Source organism: Perognathus longimembris, chromosome 3, assembly GCF_023159225.1.
Source record: "Perognathus longimembris pacificus isolate PPM17 chromosome 3, ASM2315922v1, whole genome shotgun sequence".
Taxonomy (NCBI): Eukaryota; Metazoa; Chordata; class Mammalia; order Rodentia; family Heteromyidae; genus Perognathus; species Perognathus longimembris.
Genome location: NC_063163.1, coordinates 56,973,372 through 57,000,866, shown reverse-complemented (window position 1 = coordinate 57,000,866; position 27,495 = coordinate 56,973,372). Strand labels below are relative to the sequence as shown.

Here is a 27,495-nt window from a genome sequence, read left to right as displayed (position 1 = left end):
GTATCACATGCAACATAGTTTACTCATGGTACCTGATGTGGGAGAGAATCCATCGGCCATCCTGGAAAGCATCTGGCAGGGATTCCCCTCATTCCTCACCAATCTCTTTGGCAGACTGAAACCATGGAACAGGATGGCCTGTTCTGTTCTCCTAAGGTTAAGCCCAGCGTAACAGATGTTTTTGTGCTTTGTTACCACACATAGTAATGTATTTATACTTCCAAAAATAAAAATTTAAAAAGAGCTGGGTGTAATTTCAAATGTCCTTCCTCCCTTGTCCACAATGACAAATCCACTGGCAAATGGTGTTTATTTGATTTCACCCACCGTGCCCTTAACCACGCAGCCAAACCCACCTGAACTCTCCTGTGGTTAATACCACCAGCAGGCTCCTCACACTCCCTATCCATTCTTATGCCCACCTGCACTTGCTGTACACAGGCCAATTGCAAGCACTGGAAAAGCTGCTTTGTTATTTGTTCTCACTGGCAGACCTGCTCAGGTAAACATCAGCCACAACTTTGCTATGTAGATAACCATACTCTGCATAATCTCCCTTTTCTTTGAGGGGGAAGGGGACCAATATAAAACCATTTTTTTTAGAATCAATCTTTTTCAAGTTCTAAATTATGTATAGATTTAGAAATGCTTTGACACTTTAAAAAATGTTTAAGTCATGTACAATACGTTCGATTTTTACATAAAGGAATTCTTTTAAACTAAAGTCCTTTTTTTTTTCCAAGACAGATACTGTGTAGCATAGAACTGAAGATCCTCCAGCCTCAGTCTCCTAGGGTTGGGACTATAGGCTTGTAGTACAACACGCAGATAAAAACCATTTCTTTGATCAGATAAGTGTTTGTTTAGAAGGCATCAAGGAACATCTTTGGGATGGAGGTGGCTTGTATCCTTAGGATAACTTAAGTGAATTTCTGTAGGCAAATGCTTTGTGCTTCATTCTGAGATGAAGACTTGCTTGCTGGGGCAGCCTGTCAGTCCAGCTCTTACAAGATCATTAAAGACCAAGTTAATTGGTTGGTTGGGTACAAATCTTATACATTGTAGTGGGGGGGGGCGGGGGGGGTGATCAATGTGAAGCTTGGCATTAGTGGCACATGCCTATAATCCTAGCTACTCAGGAGGCTGAGATAGGAGGATTGAGGTTCATCGAGGCAGGAAACTCCATGAGACTCTCATTAAAGCTGTAAGTGGAGCTGTGGCTCAAGTGGTAGAGGGATGGCTTTGAGCACAAAAGATCAGGGACAGCACCCAGGCCTTAAGTTCCAGCTCCAAGATTCACACACACACACACACACACACACACACACACACACACACAGCAGAGCAATATGAGCACTGAGAGAGAGAGAGAGAGAGAGAGAGAGAGAGAGAGAGAGAAGGAGAGAGGCGGGAACATAACAGTTAATCCTCTGGGCTGAAGCATCCATTCTGTGGGTAGATGTGAGTTCAGTAGGAAGAGAAAAAAAGACAGGATATTGTTTCTTGAAACCATTGAATTTTAGAGTATGGAATGGGCCTTAAAAAGCAACAATCTAGTGCTGAGAATGTAGGTCAGTACTAAGGCCCTTATTTAGCATTTGCAAGGCCCTAGGCTCAATCTCACATACAAATAAATAAACGGCTACTTTAAATTTTGCATTTTACATATGAGAACAAAATGTGTGATCATTGGAAATTACTTAGCCTATTCTAAACTTTTCAACAGGAAAGAAGTAATAAAATGCTGTACTAAAAGTAAGGTACAAGTATTTTCTGTAACTACAGTAGGGACTTAACTATAGTTCATTTGTAAATGACTGGGAATTGATGGGACCTGACAAAGATTCTAAACAGTTACCATTTAGGTATGCAATCTGGTGGAGAAAGTATGACCCTCACAACTCTTGGAGAAAACAACAAAATAAAATTTTAATAAGAAAAGCGTACCTTATTCAATTTGGAGGTAGATATTATTATTATAAGATAAAATTTCTCTGTGCCTCCTCCCCCCAGCTGACCTGAAATTCTCCACCCTTAAGCCTCAGCCTCCCTAGTGCCAGGATTACAATCAGGGGCTACACACCCCACTGGTGTTATTTTGCATACATTTAGATTAAGTATTGTTAAGTAGGTATTTCAAGTGTTTAGGTATTTCCAATCAGTAAGTTGTAAATGTTAGCTGCTCAAAAACTCATGGGCGAATCTCACTGGGATTCCTGGCTTTAGTTAAGAGTAGATTGCCTTAAAAGTGAGACATAATTTGAGAGCTGAAGTAAGAAGGTCGACATCCTGTAAGGAGAAAGTATCCAGACTATTGGAATTATGGGCTTCTTTCTTATATTCTAACAAATTTGGAAATAGTCAAATGTATTCATTCTAGGAGTTATAATGGTATTATTCTTGTATGACTAGACCTGCTTGTTATTTGATAACAGAAATATTAAAAAGATTATATATCACCTGATGGGACTCAGCCTCAGCTGGAGCTCAGGAAGAGAGCAAACATAGGCCGGCACTCTGGCTGGAGAAACAACACTGGCCAGAGAAATGCAGCACTACCAGCCCTCTACGAGCCCCACACACCCTCATTTCAGTTGAAAAGTCCTGGCTTAGAAAGCAGCAGGTCGCTGCTGATGGCGTTACTCTAAGCCAGACAAGCCAGGTTTTCTAAAGCACACTTTGCAATGATGACCTGCCTCAGAACAGAACATTCCCTAAGTAAGGAGATGTGCACTTTACCAGTGTCAGTCCGCCTTCCTTCCCATAGCATGTGTAAATTAGATATGTTTAAATCAAAGATATTCCAAGATCTCTGCCTCCACTTAAAGAAACTGTACTTAAGAAAAGTAACAAGGTGATCCCCTCACACACAGGATTCTTCTGTAAAGCGGATTCCACTGATCTGAGATGCTTAACGCACGGTTTTGAAATAAAAACGGGTGATGGGGCAGAAAATTTTGAAACCTGTGCTTTTCAAACTCCCTAGATTCAGTGACATACCTAGATTTGTTTGTGTGTAATAAACTCATAGACAATTTAAATTCCCTAGCCAAATATATGCTAATATAAGCAATTTTGAAAAACAAAAGAAAATGTGTGGATATTTCAACTCATAGTTATTTTAGCGCCTTTCCCAACCTATGGAGAATTCTCTAACTTAGAACTTCGCCCAGCCTCCCCACCTCATTTGCAACTACAGTATCTTCCTTAGAAATAATTTCATTCGTCTTCTCGCAGAGAAAGAGTATTTGTTACTGGCTTTTGAGTTGAGCGTGTTTTGGGTTTTTAAAAAAATGTTTAACCTTGCTAACTTTTCTACCCAAGGGCCATCGCAATGATTTGTTTTATGTTACTAATATTTTACTTCCTATCTTGCCTTTCCTCCTCGATGCTTAAAAGAAAGGCACTCTAAAATCTGGCTCTCTCTGCGCACGAGGAGGCGCAACCGGAGGACTCGCCGCTCGAGCCGCGCTCGGAGGTCCACTCTGGCTTTGAACCCTTTGATGGCGACCGTCTCCACCCTGAACTGCTGAAAAACATCCCTGGCTCTAGATGATTCCACCGCCCTTCTTTCAAACTTCCAAAAGAAGGCTGGCCTGGAGGTTGGGGCAAACTTCACTCATTCCCCCAAACCTCATCTTTTGGTTCCGGCTGTTCCCTCCTTCTAGGCTCTGAATTTAAAGGTAGGCTGACCATTCTAAGACGTGATAGCATTTGGAACCTCGTCTTCTCTGGTGGGTCAGGGTCGCAGTGCGCCCCGCCTGCTCCCCGCAGGCACCCCACCCGGGTGGCTGCACCTCTAGCGCAGCGCGCGCGGTTGGGAAAGGGAGGAACTCCCTTTTAAGTTCCCAGGGAAAAATGTAGCTGCTGAGGGCCCCAAGCGTGTCCAAGGACACCAGTGCTGACCCTCTCCAGGGGTCCATCTGCACTTAGCAGGCACGCGATCCACCCAGCATCTGTTCCCCTCCTTCCTTCTCACGCTGCGAGGTTGTGGCCTGGGACCGACTTCGCCAACGCCCCGGGTCTCAGTCCAGCCCCGCGCAGCTTCTGGGGTGCCCAGGAGCGCTCCATGCTACCCTTGGGGACCCCAAGCAGACCGCCTGTAAACAGACTCTAAGGTGCCTGGCAGGTCCTGCCGGTGCCGTGTTCCCAGTGCCTGGAGCGACTCGGGCAAGACCCCACCCCAGAGCAAGGCAGAGGTCAGCGACTCCTGGGAAACACCCCCCCCCCATCACCCATCCCCGCGCGCGACGTCACGGTGAATCTGGGGGTGAGATGCCCGCGATCCTCGCCGGTCATTCTTGGGAAAGTGTATTTGGAGAAAAGACACGGTGGTCCAAGGCATGCCCCGCCGCGCAACAAGTGTCCCCAGGTTCCCGCCCGCCGAGGCTCGCTTTCCCTACTTTTAGCCTCGCCTCCTCGCGTGCCTGTTGGCCGGGATCCCATCCACTCTGCCCGGCAAGCGTCCCTTCCCAGTCCCGCTCCGGCTCGGGTCCCGGCCGCGCCTCACCTGTGAGCGGCAGAGCTCCGAGCAGCACGCACAGCAGGACCCCGGTGTCCCAGAAGCTGACCATGGTGAGCGCGTCGCGGCCTGCTCTCCCGGTGCCCGCGCTCCCCGCGGCCGGTTTGTTGCGCGCTCCGCCGCCACCGGCTCCGCACTCCTTCCCCCGGCGGCCCGAAAGCCCCTCTCGGCGGCTCCAGCTAGGAGAGAACCACTTTCCCCCGGGTAATCCTCGCTGCCAATCGACCGCAGAGAGCAGCGCTGGAGCCCCGGAGCCCGCTCCGAGTTGCCTCTGCTGCCGAGAAGAAGCCGCGAGCAGCGTCCGCCGGGTGCGCTCCGAGCCTCCTGCGGACCTCGACGAAGAGCAGCCGAGGGCGCGGGCGATTTATAACCTGTCCCCAGCCCACTTCCTACCCCGGCACCTCCTTCCAGTGACGTCAAGGGGTCCCCCACCCCTCATCCGCCTCCCCACCTACCCTCTTCTTCCTCCCCGGCTCGCTTCCCCGAGGCTCCAGAGAGGGGCGGGGGCCGACGAGGGCGAGTGGCCCCGGGCCGAGCACGCGTGCAAAGGCGCAGGCTGCGTGTGCCCCGGAGCGCGCTCCCTGGCAGGTTCAGGGTCTTTGCTCGGTGCCCTCCAGCCCTCTTCCCCTCCTCCTGCCCATCGTGCGCAGGAAATCCTTGCCGCTCCCTCTGCCCGGCTTACTCAGCTTTTGTGGGGGGGAGGGGGCGCCCGAAACTTGGAAGGGGACAGGGATGGAGTTGCACCGCCCGGCCCGCGGGGCGGGAAGTCCGATCGAAGGGAAGCTGGCCGCGCCTCCGAGACGGTGTCCTTGGCACGGAGCAATGAGGCGCAACCGGGCCCTCTCCCTCTAGCCTGATCTTCCCGCGCTGTCCCTGCGTCCCTGACCCCGCCAGACTGGCCTTCCCAAGACATCTAGGAAGGCGTCAGAGACCCTAGGCCTGAGACACTGGCGCAGGAGCGTCCGAGGGAAGCGGACGCTTCGCCGGGCATCTTCGGGAAGGGCTGCGCACCCGCTCTGGTCCCAGGGGAGGGCGTCTGTGTCTTTTTCGGCTGTACTGATGCACCCGCCCAAGTCATTTCCTCAACCCTCGCTTCCTAGAAGCAAAACAAGCATGCCATGATACCTTGCCCCCGCGAACGCGTGACCCTGTAACTTGTAAGGGGCCCGGAGAACTTGAACGTTATTTCTGAAATGTTGGGGATAACTTTTGGTAACAACTTCCTAGGGAAGAGCAGCGCCTCTTGTTTTTCTTGGAACAAAATTGGGGGAATTAATTGAAGGCACTAGATCTTTTGCGATGACACTAATCCCACGTTGTTCCTCAATTATATTTCCATGAGCTCCAAGGCTGAAGTCCCCGGCTCCACGGAGCAGCCCAGTCTTGTCCCTGTCAACACTACAGGTTTGGAAAAGCAGTTCTATTCGAAGTTGTCAGCTAGCCATGATAAAAGGAACGATGATGGCTCCTAAACGCGGCCAGTGACTGTTCAAGAAGGACTGAACTACCTCCCTGCCTGGAAAGGTTGCTTAATGCAAACTTGCCACATAGAGCCCAGGGCCTCACAGTCGGGAGAGGCCACGGCCACCGCCATCTCATCCGCAGTTCTGGCCTGAAGCGCATCTTCAACTAGAAAGGTGGCGCCCAATTTCCCTCGTTCTCTCCAGCAGTGAACCTCACTTACCTACGTGCCTCATCAACCTTTACAAATGGTCCATTGCCCTAAGCCACGTTCCTGACCGCAAACTCTGGGGGAAGTGGTCCCTCGTTCCACCAACAAAAGTTTAAATTTACTATGTTGCTTTTTTCATCAAATGCTATTTGATTTCCTTTTTGATTTATGTTTTTATCCTTAAGCAGTTGTATAAAAAGGATTTCTATTCAACATGTCAGTTTGTGAGTGCAATCCATCTTGGTCAATTTAAATACACAAAGACACTTCCCAAACCTGCTGTCAGATAAGAATCTGCATCAAGTTTGTGAGGCCAGTAGAGGTATTTGATGCACACTTGAGACAGCCCTTATAATCTAAGATGCTCATCCATAATGCTACATGGATCTGTTATTAAAGGATGCTGAAGTCCTAGTCAAGTCTCTCTAAGGTTTAATAAGAAAACCATGCTGCAAAAGGCATATTCCCCAGCTGTTTTGATTTTGTTACAAGTTGCAGGCTTTTAATTACTGTCAATATTTCTTTAGTCTCATGAGCCTTTTAACACTGAACTCAGAAAGTGGTAGAAATTGTTAAGAGGTTTAATTGGTGACTTCATTTTTGTTTGAATGCGGGGCGGGGGAGGGGGGAGGTATGACTCTTTCTTCCAACCCTTTTCCTGAGGGAGATAATACCTTAGAATAATGAGCTACAGGGCTCTTCTAACTAAATCACTCATGAAAGGTTTTATAGATAATACTGATGGAAAAGATCAAATTCAACATGCCTGGTGGGTATAAAAAGCTATTGAAGTTAGACTATCTGTTTGCTTCCTGCCCACATACAAAAGAACATTTCAGCTTCTGTTTGGTTAGCAAAACCAGACACTCTCTTGTTATCAGCTACAAACATTCTCGTGAGCTTGCTTTCTCACTCATATTCAGGAACACATTGTTGGTCCAGCCAACAGCTTTAATATTCAAGGCTGAATAAGAGTGATAGAGCATCACTGGGTGAGAGAGGGATTCCAGGGCTAGTCTTCCCACAATACACCAAGTATGGAGCTTCTTAGATGGTAGTGATTGAAGCTGGTAGTGTTAGGAATTTCATTTCCAGAAGGTTTAGAAGCTTCTCGGTGCAAAAGGAAAAAAATCTATTGCTACGTGAATAGTACATAGCATAAATAGTATCTTACTAATACCTTTTATGTTACTAAAAAAATTGTTCCCATGATCTATCTTCTGAATACACCATGTTCCTTGGTCTAAGAAATGCACTCTTCCAAATCTTGAGTAGCCTCGATTGGTACTGTTTTTTAAAACTATGTTTTTGTTTGTTTGTTTGTCTTTTCTTCTTTGGTACTAGGGACCGAACCTAGGATGATACACTTTGCCACTGAGCTACAGCCTAGCCAAGTACTGTTTTTAAAAGCCACACAAAGGCTGCAGTGTAGCTCAGTGGTAGGGCACTAACTTAGCTTGCCCGGGGCTCTGAGTTTGATTCCTAGAGCTGCAATAAATAATTATTCTGCCAGGCACTGTGACTCATACCTGTAATCCCAGCTACTCAGGAGGCTAGGAGCTGAGGATCCTGAAGCCATCCAGGACAGAAAAGTGTGCACATCTTAACTCCAACTAACTAGCAAAAACAAAAACAAAAAACCACAAAAACCAAAACAAAAAAAACCCCAAAACAGAAATGGAGCTGTGTTCAAGTGGTGCCAGCCTTGAGCAAAATTGCTAAGGGACAGTGCCCAGTTTCTGAGCTCAAGTCATAGTACTAGCACCAAAAACCAGAAAGAGCAAACAAAATCCATTCCAACTCACATATTGGACCAACGTACTACTTTCTGGATTTCCTTTACAATTTTCTCATGTTTGGTGCTCTCTCTTTTAGTGCACATGAAAATGTAGAAATCCATGGCCTGTACACTTGTCTTTGACCCTTTACCTGCTGCTTGAATGACAAGTTCTAAAATTTCCTTCCAGTTTCCCTTTGAAGATTCTAGTTTATTAGCATCCCTGAAGATACTCAGGACTGAACATACATCTCAATTAATTCCTCTTTTCTCCTAAACTGAAGGTGTTGTTGTTGTTTTCCTCTCAGACAAGTAGGAAAGCACAGGGGAATGCTCAAAGGTGAGTGAGAAGGGGAAGGGATTCAGATGGAAGGAACTGGAAGAGGAGGGAACACAGATGGCCTTCAAAAGAGGACCAGTGCCACAGCACCCATGTGCAGCACCATTTCTGATACCACTGTTCAAAAGCCCCTGCCCTGTGTTGTCTCACCCTTGTATCTGTGCAGAAGTGATTCGTTCAGAGCTCTGGCTGCTCTTTGGGGCTGTGTGTCCTAGTACAGGATTCCTAATTTGTCTTACTCTTACTTCTACTTGCAGAGGCTGTGACAGAGTTAGTATGCTTTCAGAGCAATCTGCGACCAAAGAAGCCTTTTGCATCTGCACACTCCTATCTAGAGCTGCTTGTTAAGACCCCTCCAGTTTTTCCTCAAGAGCAACTGTGCTTGGTTACAACATTACATGACTCACTTCAGACACTCATTCACATCCTTCTGAGGCCTGATTCACTAAGTTTATCTTCCCAGCCATTTGGACTTATATATTATAATGTGCTCTCCAGTCATCAACAAAAATCATGTAAGAGGACACAGTGGGTGACTCACGCCTGTAATCCTAGCTACTCAGAAGCCTGGTTCAAAGCCAGATCTGTCAGGAAAGTCTGTGAGACTCTTACATCCAATTGACTACCAAAAGGCCAAAAGTAGAGCTTAGATTCAAGTTAGTAGATTGCTATCCTTGAGTGAAAGCACAAAGGGACAGCACCCTGCCCTGTACATGCACTAAATAAATAAACAAATAAATATTTTATAAAGATGACATATTGGAGAGTGGTAATTTCATCTAGAGCCACAGTGGTCCCTCTGTGCTATTTTATGGTAACTTTGTTTATATAGTATGCTTTTATTTTTCATGCATGTATACAGCTTTTATAACTTACGTTTCATAGCAGCAAACACTATCCTACCACTAGATAGTCAAGTTTCTGTATTATAAGTGATTCCAAAATAGATCTACTTAGACATAAGACTGGTTATCAGCCAGTTGGGTGTGCATGTCTGGGTGTGTACCCCCCCCCCCCAATAACACTCAAACCTCTTTCTTCACTTCAAACTTCCCCAAGTCAGTCTTGCTGGGACCTCACAGAACAATCAGTTGGAAATGGTCATGTCATGGCACAGGACTCAGGAAATATATTCTTTCATTTAGTTGAGTAATTTTTGAGCACCTGCCCCTGACACAATACTGTGCAAATTGGAGTGAAAGAGTAACTTGGAAGATGTAACAATTGCCCCAGAAGACCTTACAGGGAATGTGAGAAGGCCAGACTCTCATGGAACTAGGAAACAATTCTAAGGCAATGGAAAGTCAGACATGGTCACAGTGCTGAATGGGCTGATTCATTATTAAGTTGGGACATGTTTTTGAAGTAGCAAGAGTTTCGAATCAGCAGGGAGAAGGCATTCTGATCAAAGGAAGAAGGAAGAAAAGCACTGGTTATGGGAGGAAGAGTGTGGAGATGAGATAGCAGTTGAAGATAGAATGTGCCAGAAAAGCGGGGGCAGGAACCTTAGTGAATGAGCTTGAAGAGCCTTGACTACTGGGTAGGTAGATGTAAATGGGTTTCATTTTATCTATGCCAAGAAGGGATGGCTTTAGGATGATTAGAATGACAAGATGTGCTAGGTACCAGTGGCTCACATCTGTAGCCACTCAGGAAGCTAAGATCTGAGCATCATGGTTCAAAGCTAGCTTGGGCAGCAAAGTCAAGGAAACTCTTATCTCCAATTAACACCAAAAAGTTAGAAGTGGAGCTGGGACTCAAATAGTAGAGTTCTAACTTGAGCAAAAAGAGCTAAGGGAGAAAACAAAACAACAAAAAAAAAGAGCTAAGGGAGAATGTGAGGCCCTGAGTTCAAGCCCCAGTACTAAAAATGAAATGGCAAGATGAGTAGAACAATTCAAGAAGAATGGGGTTCAAAGGAAACGAATAACCTGCAAAGAAATAAATCTGTCTAGAAACAAACCATGGAGAGATAACAGCACCGGTGTGGCACTGTGATGGGCAAGACAGAGAACCAATTCTGAAATAGAGGAGGCAAAGAGCCCAGTAGAAGCCAAGGAGAACTCAGGGAAAACTGAACATTGCCTGGTGAAGAGGATGGGGTGGGAGTGGGGGACCTGCGTTCATCTACTCAGAGGGGAGAGGCAACCGAAAGCAAACTACTCTTAGGTTTCTGCTTCAGTTGAACAGAATTTAATAATGAGATGTTAGAGGTAAGGTTCAAATATTGTATTGAACTAAAAATACAACTGATTGCTGTACCATAACTCTGGGCAATATGGGCAAATTCTGGTCAACTCTGATCTCATATGTATGTATATATGCATTCATACTTAATATATACATATATACATAATTTATACATAAATGTGTGTTCATTTGTTATACTGTACATTGTATGTATAATTGTAATATACATATTTGTAACATTGTATTACCATATAATATAAATTATATAAGTTATGATATAATTTACTCTAGTATCCTATATAATATAAATCATATAGTATAATATAAATTATATAGTATATAATATAAATTATATAATATAATAAAAATATAAAAATTACATAAAATATAATATAAATTATGTAGTATCCTATATAATATAAATTTATATAGTTTATACATATAAGATATATTATGAATAATATAATTCATGTCTAGAATATAAATAATATATTTATATATAATTTTATCATATAAAATAGTATGTAAGATAATATATGCAAAATATAGTATATGTGAGAAAATATATTACATATGCACACCTATAAGTTATGAATGTACATTTATGTATTATGCGCATGTATGTTAGATAGATTTTAAATAGATCATAGCTACTTTTTATCATAGATACAAAGGTAGATAGATTGTTGGTATGTATGTAGATAGATGGTAGAGATGAGTAGAGAGATTGACCTACCTCTTGGTCTTGAACATGGTTGGACTCTGACCTGGAAGTTCATTAAGAACCACAAATGTAATTTCCCCTTCTGAGTAAGTGGTGACTTGCAGAGGTCCCCATCAGCAAGTGCCTGCCTTCTTCAGAAGTCCCTGAGTGCAGACACACCCTGAGGGAGGGTGGTTTGAGGGCCTCCAAAGGGGAAGACCTGCCCTTTCCTTCCTGCACCTCTTCCAGGCTCCTCCTAGAAGGTGTTTCATATCTAGGAGCAACAGCCGATACAGAAGCCCGGGCAGAACCCCACTATGTCCTGCCCTGACTGCCATCCCATCGCAGCCAGTACCATCACCATCCTGGGGGCAACACCTGGCCCAGCCAGATTCATGAGAAGGTTACATCCTTGGCCCTCAACCCTATCTTGGAGGAGAAAACCGACTATAAGTGGTTTTAGATTTTTTTTCTGTGAAATAGTACTCCATGAAATAGAATTCTAGCTAAATTAGAGCATGACTTCTAATAATTACCTAAAAAGGATGTGCTAAGCTGCTTTTCCACCAATTTTTAGGCTATGAGATCAGTAAGTTATGATAACAAATGGCCTCAGAATACTGACATAAACAATGGGAACCACGGTTTCTGTGTTTTTCATCATGTCTTGTTTCCACATGAGGGGAAAAAAGTGAATCTCTAAATAAGGCCCTATTCCCCCACTCCCCTTTTTGAGGATTCTGTGATTTGGATTCAGTGCCTCACACTCATGCCTTCAGACTGGTTTTTTGCTTGCTGTTTTGGAGATGGAGTCTCATGGACTTTTCTGCCCAGGTTGGCCTTGAACCATGATCCTCCAGATATCAGCTTTCTGAGTAGCTATGATTATAGGTATGAGCCACTGGTGCCTGGCCAAATTTTGGTGAAAAGGCGCATATTGAAAATGTTCCAATGGTATCATGGATATATAGTTCATCTATGTTTTAAATTTTATTTTATGTGCATATGTGGTTTTATTTCTTCATAGATGTTTATTATAGCTGGGTGTAGTAGTGTATACCTGGCATCCCAACTACATGAGAAGCTGGAATGGGAAAGGTCACAATTCCAGGCCAGCTATGGCATAAAAGTTCTGTTGAGACCTCATACAAATAGGAAAAAGCTGGGCGTGGTGGTACACACCGGTTATCCCTGCTATGGTAAGAAGTATAAACAGGAGAATCCCAGGAATCAAAGAGCAAATAGGGTTGGAGGTGTGGCTCAAGTAATGGGAGATGTGCAAAGCAGTCACAGGGGAAGCAAGGCCAAACTCAAATGTGAAAATCCTGCTTCCAAAAGAGGGGGTGCTGACCCAGGAAAACAAGCCCGCAGAGTGTGGGGCTGGGGGAGAGAAACAACTGGAAAATTCCTCGAAAGAAAAAAATCTGTCCATGTGATGGAGAAAAGGTAGCTACTTCGTTTTTGAAATCCCTTTCTTCCCCATTTTATTTAAAACTTGTGTGTGGAGATCAATAAGGCAGGAAAATGAGAGTTGGTGTGCAAGCACAGGAACCTATGTATCATCACCTAAGGACATGATTTTAAGACTCTGTGTGTGTGTGTTTGCATGCCACTTTCTGCTTTTTTCTGTGTGCTGGTTAATTGGAGATAAGAGTTTCACAGACTTCCCTGCCCAAGCTGGCTCTGAACTACAATTCTTGGAGTAGCTATGATGACAGTTGTGAGCCACTGGTGCCCAACTTAACTTTTTTTTAAAGCTAGGATTGCAACTCAGTGGTAAAACACTGGCCCAGCATGCACAAAGCCTGGATTCAATTTCAAGCCTTGAAAAAAAAAAGCCTACGTTTTAATGTGTATGTGTGCGTGTATGCACACAGGGACACAGACACAGACACAGGATGTGTTAGCAAGCACCGACGAAATTTGAAATATTGTAAGCATTTGATCATTTTATTCTCTAGAATTTAGAATCATTAGGAAGATGAAGGCCTAATGATTACAAAAGGAAAGAAACCATAGAAAGCTGACTGGTGGAGACCGCGCATTGAATCCTAAACTATAAGGCTGCAAATGACATTAACAGATGGCCTATATCCAACTTCCTATCTTGCAAAGGAAACAGGCAGTGAGGTGACCCACTTGGCCTATAGGTACAACTAAATCAGAACGCTGAGGTAGCCCTTGACCTTCTCAAGCCTACAGGCTACTCCAGTCATCTCCAAAACCAAACTCTTATTTTCTCTTATCCGGGGAGATCTGGTTCCTGAAGATTCTTGTCTGAGACATTCTCATCAGTGAGTGAAAGGAAGATAAGAAGGCAGCATTTATTTGTAGGCCAGTTCCGATCTCACTCAGGTAAAAACTCATTTCCTTTGGGCTCAATCCCTATCCCATCCAGAAAGCAAAGTAGAGAACAGTGTCTCCTATTAAAGCCAGTATATGCACCGCCTCTAGGACTGGAGTTTGAATCTTGTCTCTACCTACTACAGTTGAAATGACCCTGCCCAAGCCATTTGACCTCTGTAGGTCCCTTACTCTCCAGATTGGATTGGTAATTGAGTAATGAGGTTGTTACGAGGGGTAATGAAAGAATCTAGAAAAAGAATTAAGGGGCAACGAAAGAATCTAGAAAAAAAGTAAGGGGTAACAAAAGAATCTAGAAAAAGAACTAAGGGGTAACAAAGGAATCTGGAAAAAGAACTAAGGTGAGGTACTGGTGGCTCAAGCCACTCAGAAGGCTGAGATCCAGAGGGTCATGGTTCAAAGCTAGCCTTGGCAGAAAGGTCCTTGAGACTCCATTTTATTTTATTTTCTTTCTTTTTTTTGTCTGTTCTTAAAAGGCTTTAATTCCATCAAGAAAGGAAGGCCTGGCCTTCATATATGACCTCATTTAACTCTATCTCTTTTTTTTTTCTTATTTATTGTCAAAGTGATATACAGAGAGGTTACAGTTTCATATGTCAGGCCTTGGGTACATTTCCTGTACTGTTTGTTACCTCCTCCCTCATTCCCCCCTCCCCAGACTCCATTTTCAAAGAGCAAAAAAAGCTGGGCTGGAAGTGTGGCTGAAATGGTAGCGTGCCAGCATGAGTGACTAGTTTGTGCGATTAGGAGACTTGGAGTTAAAACCTCTATAACACCTCCCCTCTTTGAACTAAGATAAACACAGAGTTAAATCTTACATGCTGTTACATGAGGCATACTGGGCATAGCCCTCAGTGCTTATTGCGTGGCTTGACTGCTCTTCCACACTCTAATTCCAGTTATCTGAGCAGCATCAATGTCTTGCATCCTGGCACGTGCTGTCTGCACTTATTATTAGCCTGCTCTGTAAAGAGCATAGCCTTTCCCTGTTACCCTAGACAACATTTGAGACCCAGCCTCCAGTCTGACCAAGTGTTTTGTGATGCCTCTAGCCTTTAGTCTCTGTGCCATCTGTTGGATGAACCTAGGCAGCCATGGATGACATGGGTATCCTTACAGAGGCTAGCTCATTATTGTCCAGTTCTCCTCTTTCCTTTCTGCTGTATCTTGTCCTAGTTGAGCTTCCCACAGGCTCCTGTGGATAAAGTGAAGAGTAAAACCTTTATGTAAGCAAACCCAGCAACTCTTTAAGTGAAACAAAACACCTGATTTGTGTGTTGACCTTGGAGGGAGCATGTCTAAGACCCACCCCCCTTTCTCTTGTCTGAAGATCTCCTTTCCTTGGGTCAAACAAATAAACAGATTGGTTAGGACCAAGGGGCCCCTTGACAGTATCTTGGTCTAGCAAGCCAAAACAAGATGTGAAATAGACATTGTAAAGCTGAGCTTTGGTGCTCACTCTGCAATTCTAGCTACTCAGAGGCTGAGATTTGAGTATTATGGTTCAAAGCCAGCCTGGGCAGGAAAGTCAATGAGATTTTTATATCCAATAAACTACCAAAAAGCTGAAAGTAGAACTATGAATCAAGTAATAGAGTGTCAGGTTTGAGCAAAAATGCTGAGATAGCACCCAGGCCCTGAGTTCAAGCCCCAGCAATAGCACAGGAAGGAAGGAAGGAAGGAAGGAAGGAAGGAAGGAAGGAAGGAAGGAAGGAAGGAAGGAAGGAAGGAAGGGAGAAATACTCCAGCCCAATGTTCTCGTTTCCCAAATATATATACTTTTTCAAGTATATTTTAATAGATGTTCAAAAACAAGGAATTACTATTATATAAACCTGAGCTATAGAAGAGGCCTGAACACTTTCCAAAAAATTTGTGTGTGTGTGTGTGTGGCGGGGGTGGTTGTGGGGCTTGAACTCTGGGCCTGGGTGCTGTCCCTGAGCAATTTAGCTCAACACTAGTGCTTTGCCACTTGAGCCACAGCGCCACTTCCTCCAATTTTTTAAAATAAGATTACTGTAACATTGTTTCCAAAGCCAAATATGGAAAATCCAAGAGTTGACTATATCTTAGCAGAGGAGGGCGAAATTGACTGTAGTACAGTGTTAATAGAAATGGATTTGTAACAATGAAATCCTCCCTATAATGGATATAAGCCTATATATATATTTTAAAAAGAATTATATCTTAGCCGGGCATGTTGGTGCACACCTGTAGTCCCATCACTCAGCTGGGTGAGGTAGGAGGTTTGTGAGTTTCAAGCCATCCTTGGGCTTGTCTCAAGCAAAACAAAATGAGTAGAATTTGTAAAGCAATTTTACTGATGAACTTTAAAAACAGAAATTCGAAATGAAACGTTAGGAAATCAGAGGAAGAAAAAACAATCCCATTTTGGATGTTTCAAGTATATTGACCAGCCCTATGGCCTTTAAAGGATTCCAGTATACTTGAGAACAGTATCTAATTTTTGTGACCATATTTTTAAAGGATACAGAAAAAATAGAGATAATTTAGAGATTATACCACTCTATGATGGTTGATTCTCTAATTTAACATTTCAATAGGTTCTTCAAGAAGTCAAAATACTAGGAATTTTGTCATTGCAAAACCAAAACCAAAAAAGAAACCTCCATGATTTTGTAACCCAGCCCCTGCTGGGGTGTAGTGGTTTGTCTCTCTAAAATTCATATGTTGAAAATGAACCCCAGTGTTAAGAAATGGGGCTTCTTCAGCCCAGGCAGAAAAGTCTCTGAGACTCATCTCCAATTAAGCACCAGAGAACTGGAAGTGGAGCTGTGGTTCAAAGTGGTAGAGTGCTACCTGTGAACTAAAAAGCTCAGGGACAGTACCCAAGACCTGAGTTCAAGCCCTATGGCCAACAACAAAAAAGAAAGGGGCTTTTGAGGGTACAGAAGGCATCAGCTATGAGGACAGCACCTCATCAGACACTTCAGTCTACTGTGCCTTGATTTTTGACTTCTCAGCCTCTAGAAACAAAAGAAATAGCTTTTTGTTGCTTGTAATCTCTGGTCTAAGGAATTTTGTTATAACTCCTGAAAAGTTCATAATAATCTCCAAGAAGTCAGATGTGATGGGAGGTGAGCAGAGCCAGTTTTTACAGCCATTAATAGATCCCACAGGGGGCTGGGAATATGGCCTAGTGGCAAGAGCACCTGCCTTGTATACATGAAGCCCTGGGTTCGATTCCCCAGTACCACACATATAGAAAACAGCCAGAAGTGGTGCTGTGGCTCAAGTGGCGGAGTGCTAGCCTTGAGCAAAAAGAAACCAGGGACAGTGCTCAGCCCTGAGTCCAAGGCCCAGGACTGGCCAAAAAAAAAAAAAAAAAAAAATAGATCCCTCAGGTTCTAAGCCTTTCTGGCCCCAGGTTCAAGAAGGCCCCATACTTTTGCTTAGTGCTCTGCAGTTGCCATCCATCATGAAGTGCTTCAGCGTTTTTAAAAGGATTTTCATTTTTCATGGGCACTACAGATCAAGTAGACAGTCCTACAGAGAAGGGTAAGTAAAATAGTCAACCAGCTAGCTGGGTTAGTCCATGGTACACTAAAGCAATAGGGATTATTTATGGCTGGAAAGAAGATGCTGTGCGCTTGTCCAAATCCATGAGGTTGTGAAGAGGGTAGTTGGGCTGAGCAACTATTCTTTTCTTCCAGTCAGGTACTGGTGGCTCACATCTGTCATCTTAGCTCCTGAGTTAGTTAAGATCTGAGGATTGTAGTTCAAAGCCAGGCAGAAAAAAAGTCTGTGAGAGTCTTTTCTCCAGTTAACCAACAAAAAGCCAAAAATGGGAACTGTGGCTCAAGTGGTAGAACTCCAACCTTGAGCAAAAGAGCCAAATAAGATTGGAAAGCCCTGAGTTCAAGTCCTAGTACCAAACAGGGGAGATGGGATTTTTTTTTCCATTATGCCTCCACCATAAATGAAACTTGAAGGTCAGAGTTTCATGAGGAAGGTTAATGTGGTGACTTAGAACCTCAAGAGCTACTATTCTCAGAGTATATGACATTGAACAACTCAAAGCACTCCCATTCTCAACATTCTAACCACAAACCAAGCTACCAAAATTAGGAAGCATTACTTTGAAGGAAAATGTAAGTTCTAAAATGGGCCATGTGGTTGAAGAAAGGCATTGGGCATTGAACTAACATTGTGTTCCCTATGAGAAATGGAGCAGAAGAAATCTAGTTCAACCCTAGTTCAGCACATCTATAACTCTTTCTCTCAAAGAATATAGCAGAGCTCAATAGCAACCAGAATCTCAGCACTGCTCTTTTGAAAAAACAATTCTTTTTTTTCCACAGTCCTTTGATATTAGAATATTTTCCTGCTGGGCACAGATGGCTCATACTTGTAATCCTAGCTATTCAGAGGGCTGAGACCTGAGGATCAAGATTTCAAGCCAGCTCTGGAAAGAAAGTCCAGGAGACTTTAATCTCCACTTAACCAGTACAAAAGCTGGAAGTGGGGGTGTGGCTCAAGTGGTAGAGTAAATGGAGAAAAGGAAATCTGAGAGAAGTAAAAATGATTTGCATGACATTATGTATGAGGAAGTGGACAGAGCAGGGCTTCAAGTTCAAGGTCTTTATCCTTGGCTGCCCTTGAAATGAGGCCCACTGCCTAAGCATGGTGTTTGACTCCTGAATTCAACTCCTTTAAGGATCAATGAGCTTCTCAAATCAGTCCTCAGGCCCTGATATTCCTCTGACTTAGGGCTGAGCAGATCATGTCTATTAGAAATTCTATCAAATGTGGGCTAGGAGCTGGTGGCATGCCTGAAGTCCTAGCTACTCAGGTGACTGAGACCTGAGGATTGTGATTCAAAATCAGCCAGAGTAGAAAAGTCCCTGAGATGCTTATCTTCAATTCACTACCAGAAAAACTGAAGTAGTGCTGTGGCTTAAAGGGGTAGAGCACTAGCCTTCAACAAAAGAGCTCAAAAACAGCACCCAGGCGCTGAGTTCAAGCCTCCCAACCAACCAAGAAAACAAAACAAAAACACCAACAACAAAAAAAATCATTACATCAAATGTTTCTCAAAAGTTTGATATCTGCTTTCTACCTCCCTATGCAATAAATTCATGGAGATAACAGTATTAGGAAGTGCTGATTATCCAGGTGATTGGAGCCCTCCTGATTGGGAATAGTGGCTAAAGTAAACATCCAGAGAGCTGCTACCCCTTCTACATGCGAGCACACAAGAGGGCATCTTCAGAGCTTATTTCTGTTGTTTCTAAATCCACTCCATTCGTGGTATTTTTGTCATGGTAGTCTGAATGGACTAATAGAGTAAGTGAAGGCAAGAATGTGTTTTGATTATGAAATCTCATTGGCTGGGTACCAGTGGATCACGCCTGTAATCCTAGCTACCCAGGAGGCTGAAGTCTGAGGGTTGCAGTTCAAAACAGCCTGGGCAGGAAAGTCCATAAGACTCTTATCTCCATTTAACCACCCAAAAGCTGAAATGGAGGTATGTCTCAAGTGGTAGAGTGCTTTAAATGAAAAAGGCCAAGTGAGTACAGGGTCTTGAGTTCAAACCCCAGTACTATCACACACACACACACACACACACACACACACACACACACACACACACACACACACACGAAGGAAGGAAGGAAATCCCATTATACCTTTTGTAATTACAGATGGAAAGTAGATCATGTTAGAGCTCTTGGGGTAACATCTTGGAACTGTACAGAATGCTAAGAGCCAAGTGAGTGATGCGCATGGTTAGAGAGCAGGGAAAGCAATCAGAATTATGCCTTCACAGGCCAAACATAAACACAGTAGTCTGATGCCTAGAAACTCCCTTGCTGGCATAAAAAGTAAACCTTGCCAGGTTCTGGGGCTCACATCTCTAGTCCTAGCTACTTAGGAGGCTGAGATTTGAGGATCACATTTAGAAGCCAGCCTGGGCAGCAAAGTTCATGAGACTCTTATCTCCAGTGAACCACCAGAACACAGGAAATGGCACTGTGGATCAAAGTGGCAGAATGCTAGCCTTGAGCAAATCAACTCAGGGACAGCATCCAGGCCCATAGTTCAAGTCCCACAGCCAACCAAAAAAGGTCAACTGTGGCTTTTTCCAGAGAGCCTCAGCCTATCTGCATCTCAGAGGATAGCCAGCAGGACAAACTCAATGACCATTGGGAGCCTACGATAAACTCTTTCCAGAAATAGCATAGCCTAGACTTAACAGAGAGAAGTAAGTAATCCCTGTTAGCAAGGGCAAGGGGGGTAGGTTTTGCCCTGCTTGGAGGGATGACCATTGGTATCTTCAAGAGGCTCATGACTAAAATAACTCCCCATTGTGGCAATGAGGGCAGGTGGAGACAATGGGAGAAGTCAAGAGACGCCACAGCAAAGCTGTGCATTTAGATGACCAGAACTCCAGGTTTACAGCAGTGAAATGAAACTTTGAAATCCATTGGATTTTGCAAGTGTCTCATAACTAATTACATGGGGAGATGCAGGGTGAAGCCCAGAGCCCAGCAGGGGCTGAGATTTGCACCCTTGCCAACAGCTCACCCTGGCTGGTCTCCACATCAGAGAGATGTTCCCAGCCAACAGGGACTTTCTGCAGACATCTGGAGACAGGACTGGCAGAGCTGAGCCTGTAAAGGCAGACAGGTTCTCCAGGGAGGCAGAGAGAATGAGGAGCCTGGATGCAAGATTTTTAAATTAGATGGAGGGCCTTGCCTACCTAGTCAAGTGTGGTGGCTTCTGAACAACGTGAAAGAACATTCCACTTGTCTCTCTCCACACATCACTCCTGCCTTTCACAAGGATTTTATTCTACCACAACGGTTCTTCATTAAACGCTTTTTTTTTTTTGGCCAGTCCTGGGGCTTGGACTCAGGGCCTGAGCACTGTCCCTGGCCTCTTTTTGCTCAAGGCTAGCACTCTGCCACTTGAGCCACAGCGCCACTTCTGGCCGTTTTCTGTATATGTGGTGCTGGGGAATTGAACCCAGGGCCTCATGTATATGAGGCAGGCACTCTTGCCACTAGGCCATACCCCAGCCTTTTTGAAAGTAGAAAAGCCTTTTTGAAACGCTTTTTGAAAGTAGAAAAGAAAAGAAAAAAAAACCAAGTCAACCTGGACTAAGTGAAAGAAACCAATCTGCAAAGGCCACAAACTGCATGATTCCAAGTATGACATTCTAGAAAAGGCCAACAGTGGAAAGATGGGTGGGTGGATGGCAGAACTTGGGTGGGAACAGGAAGGGAGGCAGAGCTAGAGGACATTTAAAGCAAGAAACCTTTGTGTGACACTGTACTGGGTTTGTGTCATTGTACATTGGTACCGATCTAAGGGTGAACCCTCATGCCAGCTGTGGCCTCCCGGGGATCGCCGGTCTGTGCAACCTCATCAATTATGACAAAAGATCTACTCTAGTGCAGATGTTGATTTGTGGGAGGAGTATGTAGAGTGCCCTGTGTATGTGTTGATAAAAGAGGAAGGGAAGCACTCTCTGAACTTTCTCCTCAATTTCCCTACAAATCTAAAACTGCTAAAACAAAATCGAGTCTAATGAATAAAAGAATGTTTTCCAGGCTCTGGTAGCTCATGCCTGTAACCCTAGCTACTCAGGAAGCTGAGATCTGAGGATCATGGTTTGAAGCCAGCCTGGCCAGGAATGTCCATTGGATCCTTAGCTCCAATTAACCAGCAAAAAACTGGAAGTGGAGCTATGTCTTGAGTGGTAGAACACTGGCTTTGAGGAAAAAAAAGAAGCTAAAAGATAGTGCCCAGGCCCTTAGTTCAAGCCGCAGGACTGACACAGAAAAAAGGTAGACTAGAGCCATAGTTCAAGTGGTACAGCACCAGCTGTAAGCAGAAAAACCAAGCAATAATGCAAGGTCCTATGTTCAAGCCTTCTATATATAATAATAATATATTTTTTTGTGTTAGTATATATGGATCATATATTGTATATAAATTACATTACATATACATTATATATTTTATATTGTATACAATATATAATACATATAGATTATATATACTATACAAACACATACATGAACACACACATATATATATATAAGTAATAACCAAAATGGGATCATGAGTTCCGAAGAAAGCTAGAGGGTGTATGTGGGAAGTTACACAATTGAAAAGAGGATGCCATTAGCCTCAAATGGGGAGTAATCTAAGAGAAGGTAAGGCACAATGGCTATATTTGTAGGATGCAAGTGTTCACACATTCAAGTAATACTCTTCATAATTTTCGCATACCAATTTCACTGAATTATATTGTATTAGAGAGTTACCTTATACATCTTGGGACCTTTCTCCCTCCATCTGTCCCTCCTTCCCTTTTTCTCTCCTCTCCTCTCCTCTCCTCTCCTCTCCTCTCCTCTCCTCTCCTCTCCTCTCCTCTCCTCTCCTCTCCTCTCCTCTCCTCTCCTCTCCTCTCCTCTCCTCTCCTCTCCTCTCCTCTCCTCTCCTCTCCTCTCCTTCCTTCCTTCCTTCCTTCCTTCCTTCCTTCCTTCCTTCCTTCCTGTCCTTCCTTCCCCCCCCCCCCTTTTTCTTTTTGCCGGTATAGGGCTTGAACTCAGTGCCTGGGCATTGTCCCTGAGCCTCTTTGTGCTCAAGACAAGTGCTCTACCACTTAAGTGCCTCTTCTGGCTTTTTCTTGAGAGGTTTATTGGAGATAAGAGTCTCATGGACTTTTCTTCCTGGTATAGCTTTGAATTGTAATCCTTAGATCTCTGCCACCTGAGTAACTAGGATTATAGGAGTGAGCCACTGGCACCCAGCTTTCTCCTTCCTTCCTTCCTTCCTTCCTTCCTTCCTTCCTTCCTTCCTTCCTTCCTTCCTTTCTTCCTTCCTTTTCCTTTCCTTCCTTCCCTCCTTCTTCCCTTCCTTTCTGTCCTTTCCTTTTTAAAATTAACAAATAAAATCAAGAGTATGTGGGGCACATAACATGATGTTTTAAAACACATATACAAGACAGACAAGCCTAGAACACAGAGAACAAAGGTGCATGGTCTCCTTGATATATGACTGTTGGTGGGGGTATTGCGGGGGGTGGGGGGAGGTATAGGGAACAGTAGAGACCAGGTCTGCAAAATAACAAACTTCTTTTCAAATGGTATTTCCACATGTTTGGGTCAGTGACTTTACATTATGTGTCTAAAACCAAACAACTACTAAACAAACATAAAAAGGTCTAGGATAGACCTATCAGTGGATCACAATAGCTCAACAGCTATGTACACATGATTATATAAGATGAGGATAAGCAAAAACAACTCCAAGAGAAGGACACAGGAGGATTCTATTGTTGTCATTACGTTTAATGTTCTAGGTGAATTTCCTTTGGCATGCCCTACATGGTTACTGTATATGATTTTGGTACACTGGATGTTGTATATATACCTACCTCAACTAGGGAAGGGAAAGAAAAATGAGGAAGGGTATAACAAATATGACAAGAAATGTACTCACTACCTTATTATGTAGCTGTACCCCCTTTGCACATCACCTTGTCAATAAAATTGCTAATTATAAATATAAAAAAATAAATAAAACACACATACATAGTGTTATATAGTAATACATATATTACTTCACATATCTGTCATTTTCTTGTAGTGAGATCACTTGATGTCAACTCTTATTAATTTTCAAGATCACAATATATTGTTAGAAAGTCAATGAGTTGTACAATAGGCCTGGTGAACTTATCCCCCTACATTCACAGGCATTTTCTGCGCTAAACCTCCTTCATTTTAGGCCTCAGATTTTCCTCAATAGCTCTGGCTTTAAAGAGTTCTTAAGTAGCAACTGGAAACTAAACAGACAGTAGATGAGATTTTTTAAAAAGAAAGAAAGGAAGAAAAAGAGAGAGGAAGGAAGGAAGGAAGGAAGGAAGGAAGGAAGGAAGGAAGGAAGGAAGGAAGGAAGGAAGGAAGGAAGGAAGGCAAAATAGCAGAGGAAGTGGGGTTGTCAGGATTTAGGTCTTATGGGATCCTAGGAAAGCTACACATTCACCTTCAGACAAAGGGGGAGAGGTGAGGGGACTTCCTGAACAGCAAATGGAGCCAAGATCTTCCTTTTCCTGCCACCAGGAAATGAAGGTGTTTTGCACTCTGCCTGTTACTGGGTGATCCCAGCAAGGGACCTGTCTTCCCCAAGTGTCTGTTTCCTCATTTGCAAGACAGGAACCAGAGCAGTGCATCCATCCTCCAGAGGATGATAGTCAGGAGACGAGAGGGAGTGTAAATGCTTGGTATTATCATGACGAGGGCTTTCTCAGTAAAATGCCACATGTCCAAGCTGCTCTGCTTTCATGGCTTAAATTTCCAAGAGATTGAATCCTGTGGATTCAGTCAGGCTTAGCGATGGGGCTGTCCTGATCCTGGTGCCAGGGGTGTGTGTGTGTGTGTGTGTGTGTGTGTGTATGTAAGTGTTTGGGCACACACTCAGAGTGGGGTGCCAGGACATCTGATGTCCAATCACAACTCTAGCTTCAAATAGCACTTGGCTTTCAAATGTAATCAGCAGGTCAAGATCTTCTAGTGGAAAGAAGACAACCATGGACTCAGGGCCGGGGCGTGTGTGTGTGCGGGGGCGGGGGGGGGGGGCTGTGTTTGCCGTGTCCCCTTTCAGGACGCTGCAGAGATGTGATGGATGGACTGGACATTTTGTGTGGCCCCCAAAATCCATAGGTTGGAACTCTAATCTGGATGCGATGGTGTTTGTGGGTGAGCAATTTCCAAGGTAGGTAGGTCATGGGGGACTGGGTGGGTGGGTGAGGGGGGGGCTCACCAAAGGAATTAGAATCTTCAGAAGAGACCAGAGCATAAGCTTTGTTTCTAAAAGATTTCAACTTGTCACCAGGTCAGATGTGGAAATGTTGAGTCTTTGAGTAGGTTGCAAATGAAGGAGAATGGGGCCCTAGCTCCCAAAGCGGTGGAGCTGAGGCTGGGAATGCTGAGGATGCTCAGGCTGAGGGTACCCAGGCTGCAGGATCCACAAATGATCATCACCTTTGGTCCAGGAAACCCATCAGCAATAGGAAACCGAGCATGGGACAGAGGAAAAAAATGTCTGAGACATGGATAGCATCAAGAATGTGTGATATATTTCACAAGAAGGCATTAGGCAAGGGGTGCCTGGCAGGACAAGCAATTAGCCTCCATCCTCGGACCAGAGTTCTAGAAAAAAGTGTCCTAGCAACAGTCCTCGGAGGCAATTATTCCACAGGAAGCCCGGAGGGTAATAGTCAGGGAGTCAAAACTCCTGGTATCAAAGAAATGAGTGTGTGGGCTGGGATGTAGCTCAGTGGCAAAGCGCTTGCCTAGCAAGTGCAATGTCCTAGGTTCCATCCCCAGTACCAAAAAAGAAAAGACAAAAGAAAGAAAAGAAAAGAAAGAAAGGAAGGAAGGAAGAAAGAAATGTGTGTGTGTGTGTGTGTGTGTGTGTGTGTGTGTGTGTGTGTGTGTGATTCCTGGAGCTTGAACCTGAGCCTGGGCACTGTCCCTATGCTATTTTGCTCAAGGCTAGAGCTCTACCACTTGAGCTAAAGCTTCACTTCAGGCTTCAACGCTCAGATCTTAGCCTCCCAAGTAGCTAAGATTACAGGTGTGAGTCATCAGAGCCCAGTGACCAAAGGAATAGATTGTTTTTACCTTTCCTGTAGACTTCTAAGAGATGGGAGATAAGGAATGACTTTATTGGTAGATTCAGCAGTAAGAGAAGGAAATAAAAGATTCACCTTTAGGCACCTGAAGGAGACTGTCAAGGCAAGCTCAAATGCAACCAACCCTGTATGTGCCAGCTTCAGGGAGCCTGGAAACCCTCCTAGCTGAAGGCTGTCAAACACACCCATGGTGCTATAAGCCCCTGACTTGTCCAGCTTTGATTCTGGCTTTTTGTTTCCTGAGAAAATGGGGAGGTGACTGAATGGCAGCAGTAAAGTAAGGCAGAAGTTTGAGGATAGATGGAAATTTAGAAACCACATACAACTCTTGCTTTTGAAGAGCACAAAGGACTCCCATTTTCCCTAGTTGTTCCCTGTCTCTGAACAGCTCATTTCTGAAAAGATTTCTTTTCCTTCTAATTCCTATAGAGCATGTTCAGAAAAAAAAATGGTGAGGAGATGGGGAACGTTTCAGTTTGGATTTTCCCATCTCATCCACAGGTTTGGGGTAATTAACCTGCCCTACCTATTGTCATTCTTCTGAGGTAGCTGTTTGACTTTTTTTTTTTTTTTTTTTTTGGCTAGTCCTGGGCCTTGAACTCAGGGCCTGAGCTCTGTCCCTCGCTTCTTTTTGCTCAAGGCTAGCGCTCTGCCACTTGAGCCACAGTACCACTTCTGGCTGTTTTCCATATATGTGGTGCTGAGGAATCGAATCCAGGGCTTCATGTATATGAGGCAAGCACTCTTGCCACTAGGCCATATTCCCAGCCCTACTCTTGCCACTAGGCCATATTCCCAGCCCTTGAGGTAGCTGTTTGAAACACTATCCTGACCAGCAAGCCTCACACACAAAACTGCTCTGGTAGAAGATTCTTCCCCCACTGATCCCTTGATCACATCCGTGGGTGCCATTGGAGAACTGTCATTGGTAGACACCTGACATTGACTTTGTTTCAGGATGCTTTTCCCCCACCCCTCGCCATCCCCCCCCACCCCCGAGTCTCCCTACATAGCCATGGATGGCCTTGAACTTGAGATTCTCCTATCTCAGCCTCTTGAATGCTGAACTTACAGGTCTGAAGTTTAGATCGTTGATGACTTTTTTTTTTTTTGGCTGGTACTGGGACTTGAAGTCAGGGCATCACCCTCTTCCTTAGCTGTTTGCTCAGAGAACTCCACCATTCAAGCCACACCTACATTTCCAGCTTTTTGCTGATTAACTGAAGATAAAAGTCTCATGGATGTGTTTACCCAGGCTGGCTTTAATCCTCACATCTCAGCTTCCTGAGTGGCTAGGACTACATGCGTGAGCCATCAGTGCTTGGACTTCTGTGTCATTTGCTCTCTAAACTCACATCATCTGAATCACCAGCAGACAGGTAGGATACACTTGTTTTCAGGTATGGGAAATGGTGCCATACGAGGCTTTCTTTTAGCTGAAGCACACACATAAAAATATCAGTGTCAGGGGCTGGGGATATAGCCTAGTGGCAAGAGTGCCTGCCTCGGATACACGAGGCCCTAGGTTCGATTCCCCAGCACCACATATACAGAAAACGGCCAGAAGCGGCGCTGTGGCTCAAGTGGCGGAGTGCTAGCCTTGAGCGGGAAGAAGCCAGGGACAGTGCTCAGGCCCGGGGTCCAAGGCCCAGTACTGGCCAAAACAAACAAACAAACAAAAAATCAGTGTCAGCTACAATGGGGTTAACTCTGCTTATACTATATCAAGAAGCAACAGGCAAAAGAGGCAGTAAAGGATTCTTGAAAACCCGGAGGAATCTTCAAAGGTGAGCTCAGTACTAAAGGCTTTTGCACACAACTGCCCTAGTTCACTTCACCTTTTCTAAGACCTACTACTTTTTCCCTCAAGAAGAATTTATTGAGCAACTAGTGCATACCCCACTTACACCTCTTAAGGTGTAAATAGCTCCAACTGGGCTTCACCCAATCTCATCCTATGTAGCACAAACTAGGATCATTTTTTTATTCTGGGCTTGTAAATAACATCAAATGGCCATCCATTCAGTCTTTCAAGAAACATCAAGCAGCTGTGGCTTTTCCCCTGGGCTCCAAAATTCCATTTCTGATATAGCAGATGGGAAGGGGACATGGGCATGGTGGAGGAGGAAAAGAGGATGATTTTTCACATGACAAAGGGTCCCTGAGGGCTCCTTTCCATGCTTCCTGAGAGGATTAAAAGAATTACAGGTAAAAAGTCACATTAGTTTCCGTTAAATACTTAAGTGCACACCT

The 27,495-nt window shown here is 44.2% G+C and overlaps 1 protein-coding gene across 2 annotated transcripts in view; it reads right to left on the bottom strand.

Annotated features, from left to right (window-relative positions):
- Positions 1 to 4,887, bottom strand: part of Flt1 (fms related receptor tyrosine kinase 1) — a 172,323-nt gene extending 167,436 nt beyond the window's left edge. The window contains exon 1 of one of the 2 annotated variants that reach the window (XM_048341582.1): positions 4,511 to 4,887. In XM_048341582.1, coding sequence (XP_048197539.1) covers positions 4,511 to 4,574 — 64 coding nt within the window. In that variant the 5' untranslated portion in view covers positions 4,575 to 4,887. The remainder of the gene's footprint in view (positions 1 to 4,510) is intronic. The other variant, XM_048341583.1, reaches the window with a different exon arrangement.
- Positions 4,888 to 27,495: the final 22,608 nt, after the last annotated feature.